Consider the following 12,122-nt stretch of genomic DNA (forward strand, 5'->3'; position numbering starts at 1 on the left):
GCAAATTCATGGTGGAGGGAGCCTCTAACCAGCCCAGTTTGGACCAATTAATGGTGGAGGGAGCCTCTAACCAGCCCAGTTTGGACCAATTCATGGTGGAGGGAGCCTCTAAACAGCCAAGTTTTGGGAAATTCATGGTGGAGGGAGCCTCTAACCAGCCCAGTTTGGACCAATTCATGGTGGAGGGAGCCTCTAAAAAACCCAGTTTGGACCAATTCATGGTGGAGGGAGCCTCTAAACAGCCCAGTTTGGGCAAATTCATGGTGGAGGGAGCCTCTAACCAGCCCAGTTTGGGCAAATTCATGGTGGAGGGAGCCTCTAACCAGCCCAGTTTGGACCAATTAATGGTGGAGGGAGCCTCTAACCAGCCCAGTTTGGACCAATTAATGGTGGAGGGAGCCTCTAACCAGCCCAGTTTGGACCAATTAATGGTGGAGGGAGCCTCTAACCACCCCAGTTTGGACCAATTCATGGTGGAGGGAGCCTCTAACCAGCCCAGTTTGGGCAAATTCATGGTGGAGGGAGCCTCTAACCAGCCCAGTTTGGACCAATTAATGGTGGAGGGAGCCTCTAACCAGCCCAGTTTGGACCAATTAATGGTGGAGGGAGCCTCTAACCACCCCAGTTTGGACCAATTCATGGTGGAGGGAGCCTCTAAACAGCCAAGTTTGGACCAATTCATGGTGAAGGGAGCCTCTAAAAACCCGTTTGGACCAATTCATGGTGGAGGGAGCCTCTAACCAGCCCAGTTTGGGCAAATTCATGGTGGAGGGAGCCTCTAAACAGCCCAGTTTGGGCAAATTCATGGTGGAGGGAGCCTCTAACCAGCCCAGTTTGGACCAATTAATGGTGGAGGGAGCCTCTAACCAGCCCAGTTTGGACCAATTAATGGTGGAGGGAGCCTCTAAACAGCCAAGTTTTGGGAAATTCATGGTGGAGGGAGCCTCTAACCAGCCCAGTTTGGACCAATTAATGGTGGAGGGAGCCTCTAACCAGCCCAGTTTGGACCAATTCATGGTGGAGGGAGCCTCTAAACAGCCCAGTTTGGGCAAATTCATGGTGGAAGGAGCCTCTAACCAGCAGAGTTGTGGGAAAGCAGGGTGGAGGGAGCCTCTAACCAGCAGAGTTGGTGGAAATCAGGGTGGAGGGAGCCTCTAACCAGCAGAGTTGGGGGAAATCATGTTGGAGGGAGCCTAGTATTAGCAGAATTGTGCAACGCTTATGGTGGATGAGTATGAGGATGCGGAGGAATTGGAGAGGTTGAGTACAGACATGGAGTTTCATGTTGGGGTGCTTTACACAGGTGGGCACAAAAATGACAGCTCTACCCAGTGGTGGTTCATTTTTATCAAAGTGAGCCGGTCGGCACTCTCAGCTGACAGACGGGTGCGCTTGTCAGTGATGATGCCACCGGCTGCACTGAACACCCTCTCAGATAGGACGCTGGCGGCAGGACAGGACAGCACCTCCAAGGCATATAGGGCAAGTTCAAGCCACAGGTCCAACTTCGACACCCAATATGTGTAGGGCGCAGAGGGGTCGGAGAGGACAGGGCTGTGGTCGGAAAGGTATTCCCGCAACATGCGCCTATACTTCTCACGCCTGGTGACACTAGGACCCTCCGTGGCGGCACTTTGGCGAGGGGGTGCCATCAAGGTGTCCCAGACCTTAGACAGTGTGCCCCTCGTTTGTGTGGACCGGTGAGAACTTGGTTGCCTACTGGAGGAACTGCCCTCCCTGCCGCCACTGTCACATGCTGGAAACATCTCCATCATATTCTGCACCAATTGCCTGTGGCAAGCATTGATGCGATTGGCCCTCCCCTCTACCGGAATAAAAGACGAGATGTTGTTTTTATACCGGGGGTCAAGGATAGCAAAGATCCAGTACTGGTTGTCCTCCATGATTTTGACAATACGCTTGTCGGTTGTAAAGCACCCCAACATGAACTCAGCCATGTCTGCCACAGTGTTAGTTGGCATGACTCCTCTGGCCCCACCGGAAAGTTCAATCTCCATTTCCTCCTCATCCTCCATGTCTACCCATCCGCGCTGCAACAATGGGACGATTCGAAGTTGCCCGGAAGCCTCCTGTATCACCATCACATCATCGGACAACTCTTCTTCCTCCTCCTCCTCCTCCTCCTCCTCCTCCTCCATTAAACGCAGTGAAGCGGACAGATGTGTGGACCTACTCTCCAGCTGTGACGGATCGGATGCTATCCCTAACTCCTCTGTGTGATCTGAGTTATCCCTGATGTCAATCAGGGATTCTCTCAGAACACACAAGAGCGGGATTGTAAGGCTCACCATCGCATCCTCAGAGCTCACCCTCCTTGTGGACTCCTCAAAGACCCGTAGGATGTCACAAAGGTCTCTCATCCATGGCCACTCATGGATGTGAAACTGAGGCAGCTGACTTTGTGGCACCCTAGGGTTTTGTAGCTGGTATTCCATCAAAGGTCTCTGCTGCTCAACCACTCTATTCAACATCTGAAACGTTGAGTTCCAGCGTGTGGGGACGTCGCACAAAAGCCGGTGTTGTGGCACATGCAGGCGTTGCTGGAGAGATTTTAAGCTAGCAGCGGCTACTGTCGACTTGCGAAAGTGGGCGCACATGCGCCGCACTTTCACCAGTAGCTCTGGAACATTGGGGTAGCTCTTTAGGAAACGTTGCACCACTAGGTTGAAGACGTGGGCCAGGCATGGAACATGTTGGAGTCCGGCAAGCTCCAGAGCTGCTACCAGGTTCCGGCCGTTATCACAAACGACCATGCCTGGGCCCAGGTGCAGCGGCTCAAACCATATTGCCGTCTCATCGAGGAGGGCATCCCTCACCTCGGAGGCAGTGTGCTGTCTGTCCCCCAAGCTGATCAGCTTCAGCACAGCCTGCTGACGTCTACCAACGCCAGTGCTGCAACATTTCCAACTCGTAGCTGGGGTCAATCTAACAGCGGAGGAGGAGGCGGTGGCGGAGGAGGAGGCGGTGGCGGAGGAGGAGGCGGTAGAGGAGGAGGAGGAGGGGGGTGTTCTTCTCGTGTCCCTGCCAGGAATGTTAGGCGGGGAGACGAGGTACACCGGGCCAGTTTGGGAAGCAGTCCCAGCCTCAACTACATTCACCCAGTGTGCCGTCAGTGAAATGTAGCGTCCCTGTCCGCATGCACTTGTCCACGCGTCGGTGGTCAAGTGGACCTTTGTGCAAAGCGCGGAACTAAGGGCCCGCCTGATGTTGAGTGACACGTGCTGGTGCAAGGCGGGGACGGCACACCGGGAGAAGTAGTGACGGCTAGGGACGGCATAGCGAGGTGCCGCAGTTGCCATCAGGTCCAGGAAGGCGGGAGTTTCAACAAGCCGGAACGCCAACATCTCCTGGGCCAGCAGTTTAGCGATGTTGGCGTTCAAGGCTTGCGCGTGTGGGTGGTTAGCAGTGTATTTCTGCCGCCGCTCCAATGTCTGAGAGATGGTGGGTTGTTGTAAAGAAACGCCTGATGGTGCCTTTGATGGTGCAGGAGAAGGAGATAAGACAGGACCAGGGGAGGATGAGGTAGAAGTCAACAAAGTGGCGGAGGCAGATGAAGTGGTGTCCTGGCTCGTCCTCTGGAGTGCATCGCCAGCACAGTCAGCAGTGGCAGTGGCAGAGGCAGAGGCAGAGGCAGTGGCAGTGGCGTGAACGGCAGGCGGCCTTTGTCCTGCCGTTGCTGCCTGCCACTGATTCCAGTGCTTGGATTCCAAATGACGGCGCATTGAAGTGGTGGACAGGTTGCTCTTCTCAGAGCCCCTAATCAATTTCGAGAGGCAAATTGTGCAGACAACACTATATCTGTCCTCGGCGCATTCCTTGAAAAAACTCCACACCTTCGAGAAACGTGCCCTCGAGGTGGGAGTTTTTCGGGGCTGGGTACGAACTGGAACATCTTGGGAGATTCCGGGTGTGGCCTGGCTTCGCCTAAGCTGCTGACCTCTGCCTCTGCCTCTAGCTACCCTTTTTGGTGCTGCACCTGCCTCAACATCCACACTACTTTCCCCGCTTGACATCCCCCCTGTCCAGGTCGGGTCAGTGTCCTCATCATCCACCACTTCCTCTTCCAACTCCTGTCTCATCTCCTCCTCCCGCACAATGCGCCAGTCAACTGGATGCCCTGACAGCAACTGCGTCACATCATCGTCGATGAGGGTGGGTTGCTGGTCATCCACCACCAAATCGAACGGAGATGGAGGAGACTCTAGTGTTTGAGCATCTGGACACAGATGCTCCTCTGTTAGGTTCGTGGAATCGTGACGTGGAGAGGCAGGTTGAGGGACAATGAAAGGAGCGGAGAACAGCTCTGGGGAGCAGGGACAGTTTGGGTTATTGTTCTGTAAAGCTTCGGAATTTTGGGAGGAAGGAAGACAAGACTGTTGGGTAATAGGAGGAGAGGAGGCAGAGTCTGACTGGCTGCTGGACAATGTGCTGTAAGCGTTCTCTGACAGCCATTGCAAGACCTGTTCCTGGTTCTCGGGCCTACTAAGGTTTGTACCCTGCAGTTTAGTTAATGTGGCAAGCAACCCTGGCACTGTGGAGTGGCGCAATGCTTGCTGCCCCACAGGAGTAGGCACGGGACGCCCTGTGGCTTCACTGCTACCTTGCTCCCCAGAACCATTCCCCCGACCTCGCCCACGGCCTCGTCCACGTCCCTTTCCGGGAGCCTTGCGCATTTTGAATTCCTAGTTAGAAATTGGCACTGTATACCAGTAGTAAAAATTGTGGGTGCACGTAACCCCAATATATTCTTTGAATTCCCAGTCAGACACTGACACTATATGGCAGTAGCAAGAAATGAGGGTATTTGTATTCCCAATATACTCTTTGAATTCCCAGTCAGACAATGGCACTGTATACCAGTAGTAAAAATTGTGGGTGCACGTAACCCCAATATATTCTTTGAATTCCCAGTCAGACACTGGCACTATATGGCAGTAGCAAGAAATGAGGGTATTTGTATTCCCAATATATTCTTTGAATTCCCAGTCAGACAATGGCACTGTATACCAGTAGTAAAAATTGTGGGTGCACGTAACCCCAATATATTCTTTGAATTCCCAGTCAGACACTGGCACTATATGGCAGTAGCAAGAAATGAGGGTATTTGTATTCCCAATATATTCTTTGAATTCCCAGTCAGACAATGGCACTGTATACCAGTAGTAAAAATTGTGGGTGCACGTAACCCCAATATATTCTTTGAATTCCCAGTCAGACACTGGCACTATATGGCAGTAGCAAGAAATGAGGGTATTTGTATTCCCAATATATTCTTTGAATTCCCAGTCAGACAATGGCACTGTATACCAGTAGTAAAAATTGTGGGTGCACGTAACCCCAATATATTCTTTGAATTCCCAGTCAGACACTGGCACTATATGGCAGTAGCAAGAAATGAGGGTATTTGTATTCCCAATATATTCTTTGAATTCCCAGTCAGACAATGGCACTGTATACCAGTAGTAAAAATTGTGGGTGCACGTAACCCCAATATATTCTTTGAATTACCAGTCAGACACTGGCACTATATGGCAGTAGCAAGAAATGAGGGTATTTGTATTCCCAATATATTCTTTGAATTCCCAGTCAGATAATGGCACTGTATACCAGTAGTAAAAATTGTGGGTGCACGTAACCCCAATATATTCTTTGAATTCCCAGTCAGACACTGGCACTATATGGCAGTAGCAAGAAATGAGGGTATTTGTATTCCCAATATATTCTTTGAATTCCCAGTCAGACAATGGCACTGTATACCAGTAGTAAAAATTGTGGGTGCACGTAACCCCAATATATTCTTTGAATTCCCAGTCAGACACTGGCACTATATGGCAGTAGCAAGAAATGAGGGTATTTGTATTCCCAATATATTCTTTGAATTCCCAGTCAGACAATGGCACTGTATACCAGTAGTAAAAATTGTGGGTGCACGTAACCCCAATATATTCTTTGAATTCCCAGTCAGACACTGGCACTATATGGCAGTAGCAAGAAATGAGGATATTTGTATTCCCAATATATTCTTTGAATTCCCAGTCAGACAATGGCACTGTATACCAGTAGTAAAAATTGTGGGTGCACGTAACCCCAATATATTCTTTGAATTCCCAGTCAGACACTGGCACTATATGGCAGTAGCAAGAAATGAGGGTATTTGTATTCCCAATATATTCTTTGAATTCCCAGTCAGACAATGGCACTGTATACCAGTAGTAAAAATTGTGGGTGCACGTAACCCCAATATATTCTTTGAATTCCCAGTCAGACACTGGCACTATATGGCAGTAGCAAGAAATGAGGGTATTTGTATTCCCAATATATTCTTTGAATTCCCAGTCAGACAATGGCACTGTATACCAGTAGTAAAAATTGTGGGTGCACGTAACCCCAATATATTCTTTGAATTACCAGTCAGACACTGGCACTATATGGCAGTAGCAAGAAATGAGGGTATTTGTATTCCCAATATATTCTTTGAATTCCCAGTCAGACAATGGCACTGTATACCAGTAGTAAAAATTGTGGGTGCACGTAACCCCAATATATTCTTTGAATTCCCAGTCAGACACTGGCACTATATGGCAGTAGCAAGAAATGAGGGTATTTGTATTCCCAATATATTCTTTGAATTCCCAGTCAGACAATGGCACTGTATACCAGTAGTAAAAATTGTGGGTGTATATAGCCCCAATTCTATTGCTAGGGGACTTGCAGGGTATTTCTGGGGTGAAGGTGGGGGGGCACACCGTTGGAACGGGTATCGGGGTATATATCGGGTATACGGGAATACACTGACAGTGTATTCCATTCAGGATCCTGGGAAAGCTGGGTTGCGGCGATTGAGCCCGTCAGTGCCACGTTACACTGACAAGCTTCTCCCTGGAATTTAGCTCTTACAAGAGCTGTTGGTTGTCTTCTCCTTCCTATCCTAGCCTGTCCCTGCCTACCCAGAATCTAAGCCCTAGCTAGCTGGACGGAAACCTCCGTCCTCGGTGAATTGCAAGCTCAGAATGACGCGAAGCTGGGCGTCGCTGTTCTTTTAAATTAGAGGTCACATGTTTTCGGCAGCCAATGGGTTTTGCCTACTTTTTTCAACGTCACCGGTGTCGTAGTTCCTGTCCCACCTACCCTGCGCTGTTATTGGAGCAAAAAAGGCGCCAGGGAAGGTGGGAGGGGAATCGAGTAATGGCGCACTTTACCACGCGGTGTTCGATTCGATTCGAACATGCCGAACAGCCTAATATCCGATCGAACATGAGTTCGATAGAACACTGTTCGCTCATCTCTAATAAAGCCTTTTTTTATAACCAAACAACTCAATTTTTGTTTCCAAAATGAAGCTGCCTTGTCCAAATGTGCTTTTTCATACCTCAGGCAACTCTATTTGTGGCGTACGTGCAGAAACGGCTTCTTTCTCATCACCCTCCCATACAGCTTCTATTTGTGCAAAGTGCGCTGTATAGTTGACCGATGCACAGTGACACCATCTGCAGCAAGATGATGCTGCAGCTCTTTGGAGGTGGTCTGTGGATTGTCCTTGACTGTTCTCACCATTCTTCTTCTCTGCCTTTCTGATATTTTTCTTGGCCTGCCACTTCTGGGCTTAACAAGAACTGTCCCTGTGGTCTTCCATTTCCTTACTATGTTCCTCACAGTGGAAACTGACAGGTTAAATCTCTGAGACAACGTTTTTTATCCTTCCCCTGAACAACTATGTTGAAAAATCTTTGTTTTCAGATCATTTGAGAGCGGGCTGTCCATGTTCGGCGACCATCAAACTTAACTGAACTTGAATTGTTTTGTAGAAAGAAATGGTCCAAAATACCTTTATCCAGGATCCAGGAACTGACTAAAAGCTACAGGAAGCGACTAGAGGCTGTTATCTTTGCAAAAGGAGGATGTACTAAATATTAATGTCACTTTTCTGTTGAGGTGCCCATATTTTTGCACTGGTCAAATTTTGGTTTAATGCATATTGCGCATTTTCTGTTAGTACAATAAACCTCATTTGAATCCTGAAATATTACTGTGTCCATCAGTTATTAGATATATCAAACTGAAATGGCTGCTGCAAACACCAAAATATTTAGAACTAAAAATGATTAAGATTAATAGGGGTGCCCAAACTTTTTCATAGGACTGTATCTCCGAAGTAGCTGAGCTGAGCACATGGCCAGCTCTGCTTCATCTCTGTTGTAGCAGTGCTGGCTGTTCGCTCAGCTTGGGTGCATCTCCGGAGTAGTCAAGCTGAGGCACGGCCAGCACTGCTACATCTCGGCTTAGGAATGCATTGACCAGCGTTGATTGGCCAAATGCTATATAGAGTACAGCATTCGGCCAATCAACGCAGGTTCTGCCGGAGGAGTCGGAGTCTAAGATCGGTCCACAGCAGTCTCCATTGTGGTTCCAATCTTATACTCTGCCTTCTCACAGACGAGCCTCCGGCAGAACCAGAGTTGATTGGCCGAATGCTGTACTCTGTATGGCATTCGACCAATCAACGCTGGTCAATGCATTCCTATGGGAAAGAGTCAGCTCGCGTATATCGCAAGCTGACAGAGATCCCGACCAGATGAAGCCCCAAAGAGCTGGGTGCGTGACATTCCCCCCTAAATAAAGGTAATCCCTAGCTAACCCTCCTGTACATCTGTCCCTGTCTCACAGTCACATAGTTCACAGTCTCATATTCATAGTCACTTCTGCCGAATGGTTTTATAGCGAAGTGAAGTGTTTTAAGTATTTTGAGCCCATGTGAACCCAGTAACGGTATTTGATATCAGCAGCCAGACATCTGTACAATACTAGTGAGTGCAGACATTCATCACACTACAAAAGAATTGTTATTATTTATTTATATTATTTATTTATATATATATTTATATTTATTTATTTATTGCATTATTAATAAAACATTGTCCACATTATATAGAGAAATAAGCTTACAACTTTTATCTCTATATAGATCTTTGATAACCTGCATTTTATAGAAATACATACATTAGTAACATTATGTAACTGGTAAAACATTTAGATACAACTTAAAGATTTTAATGATATTTTGAGAATTTTAATGTTTTATATTAGTTAGATATACTGAATAGAATATAACAGGTATATAATGATTTTTTTTGGTTATAAGACGCCCCTGACTATAATACACAACTTTCCTATTAAAACTTCTCTGGTGGACAATGGAAGTGAAAGGGTCAATGTAATTCATTTATGACTATATATCATAAGAATAAATGTTGGTCTGTATATAGCACATTATAGAGCACCCAGTATATACTAGCTGGTAGGGTAAGGTGTACAATACTAATTCTGACAAGTGGAGTATAGGAAGTTGAGACTTTACATTCAGGTAACAGATTATTATTAGAGATGAGCAAGTAGGTATTGGATAGAATACTACGGTATTCGAAATATTCATACTCGATCGAATACTACTCGCTAGTCGCAGTAAATTTGATTCAGAACCAGCGTTGATTGGCCGAATACCATACAGTGTATAGCATTCGGCAAATCAACGCTGGTTCTGCAGCAGGCTCGTCCTTGCTAGTGGGAGAGCTGGCAGCTTGCTGTTAAGAGGGAGCTTACTGTTTCTCATAGGAATGAATTGACCAGCGTTGATTGGTCAGTGTACAGCATTCAGCCAATTAATGCTGGTTCTGCAGGAGGCTCGTGTGTGAGGAGGCGGAGTCTAAGATCGGACCACAACAGTCTCCATTGTGGTACGATTATAGACTCCGCCTACTCAAAGACGAGCCTCTGGCAGAACCAACGTTGATTGGCCGAATGCTGTACACTGGTAAATTCATTCCTATGAGAAAAAGTAAGTTCCCTTGTAACAGCAAGCTGCCAGCTCTCCCGACTAGCAAGGACGAGCCTGCTGCAGAACCAGCGTTGATTTGCCGCAGGCTCATCTTTGCTAGTTAGGTGAGCTGGCAGCTTGCGGTTACGAGGGAGCTTACTTTTTATCAGTGCAACTGCAAGCGCTTTGCAGTTAAAGCGCACGGACCCATAGACTATAATGGGGTCTGTGTGCTTCAACTGCACAGCGCCCCTCCTAAACACTCTCCTCCTGCTATTCGTGGACTTGGTGACTCTCCTTTAGTCGAATAGTGGTTTCCCCTGAAACGAGCATTTTTTCCCATAGACTATAATGGGATTCGATATTTGATCGAGTAGTCGAATATTGAGGCTCTACTCGAAATGAATATCGAATCTCAAATATTTCACTGTTCGCTCATCTCTGATTATTATTATTACTACTAATACTAGAATATCTAATGAACAGATAACTATAAAAGATGTCAGAAAACTGCGAAACCTACTGTAATTTACTGATATTATAATCATAGATAAAAATTGTCCGTGAACAGATTTATATTGACAATTTTATATTGATGAAACTCTGATGGGACGTTAATAACAATGAGACGACTCTGCCGACCTTCTCCTCTAAAGATGATGAGATGACTCTGCTGACTTTCCCAGTCTACACAGGAAAGTTAACAAGAGAATGGAAATGCTGATTTGATTGTTTGATCCATGTGCAAAGTGGAATATTTCAGGATATTTTGTCTATATGAGTAATTAGAAAACAAATATCAGTGAGCGTTATTGTAGTTCTAAATCCTCTGATTCTCTGCTTAGGGTCTCAACCTGTTCAGTTAATGCATTTTCAAGCCTGGCGGGGATAGATCTTAAGAAAATATGTCTAAAATCTTGGCCCATAAGAACATAAATGATTGGATTGATACAACTATTAAGGTAAGCGAGGTTGGTAACAATAATAAGTATCGTGTAAACCTGAATAGGACTTAAATAACCTGTAGGTATCAGTGGCCGGATGTAGAATGGAGCCCAGCAGATGAAGAAACACAATATAATAAGAGGGATGATCCTGTAGGTCCTTTCAGATCTCTGGGGTCTTTTACTTTTTCTAAGTTTGAGGAAGATGATCACATAACTGGTCAAGATGATGAGAAAAGGGATCACAAACATCATAACTAACCCGACCAGCTCAATGTCCTTTATTAGCTTTCGTTTATACACATAGTCTTCGTAATTCCTAGATTTTATGCACCATCTATTAGAGTACCACACCAAACCTGCTGAGAACAAACTCAGCCCCCAGATGCCTCCTGCAGTGATCCTCACTAGTCTACGTGTCCAGTGAACTTTAGCCCAAAGTGGCCACATGACAGATACACAGCGGTCAATACTCATGGCTGTCAAGAAAAAAACACTGGCGCTCACATTTAGTGAGAACATAATAACGCTCAATAAACAGAAAAGATCTACATTTGGTGGATCTAGGACAATGTGCAGATATAATGCAATGAGCAGAAGAATGCCAGCACAGCATAAGAAGTCCGCTATGGCCAGGTTGAGGAACCACACGGCGCTGATTGTCTTCTTCATCCTGAATCCGGCAATCCAGATGACTAATCCATTACCGATAATCCCAAGGACAAAGATGATGATGTTCAATGTAAGTGATATCTTCTGTAAGATGTAATAAGTCATGTCACTCATATTTGTGTAAGATAACCTTAGAAGACATAATAGGGTAGAGGTTAGTTCTTAAGGAACACGTAAAGCTTCATACATTATAAATATCTAAATATTATTTTATCTCGATCGGTTACTGAAAGATATGGCAAAGAATTCAGGAAATTCTATAGACTGGAAACCAGAATCCCACCCATGATGTCATTTATGTGATGGTTATTTGTAGTGTACTGATAACCAGCCATGGTGTCCTTATTGTGGTCAGGTTATCTTCTCATACATGTAGTGTCCTCCTGATAACCAGCCATGATGTCCTTATTGTGGTCAGGTTATCTTCTCATACATGTAGTGTCCTCCTGATAACCAGCCATGGTGTCCTTATTGTGGTCAGGTTATCTTCTCATACATGTAGTGTCCTCCTGATAACCAGCCATGGTGTCCTTATTGTGGTCAGGTTATCTTCTCATACATGTAGTGTCCTCCTGATAACCAGCCATGGTGTCCTTATTGTGGTCAGGTGATCTTCTCATACATGTAGTGTCCTCCTGATAACCAGCCATGGTGTCCTTATTGTGGTCCGGTTA

The 12,122-nt window shown here is 46.2% G+C and overlaps 1 protein-coding gene across 1 annotated transcript; it reads right to left on the reverse strand.

Annotated features, from left to right (window-relative positions):
* Positions 1-10,641: 10,641 nt before the first annotated feature.
* Positions 10,642-11,553, reverse strand: LOC142209200 (C3a anaphylatoxin chemotactic receptor-like). Its single transcript, XM_075278129.1, has one exon. The coding sequence runs from the start codon at positions 11,551-11,553 to the stop codon at positions 10,642-10,644; it is 912 nt and encodes a 303-aa protein (XP_075134230.1).
* Positions 11,554-12,122: the final 569 nt, after the last annotated feature.

The sequence above is a fragment of the Leptodactylus fuscus genome, chromosome 6 (assembly GCF_031893055.1).
Source record: "Leptodactylus fuscus isolate aLepFus1 chromosome 6, aLepFus1.hap2, whole genome shotgun sequence".
Classification (NCBI taxonomy): domain Eukaryota; kingdom Metazoa; phylum Chordata; class Amphibia; order Anura; family Leptodactylidae; genus Leptodactylus; species Leptodactylus fuscus.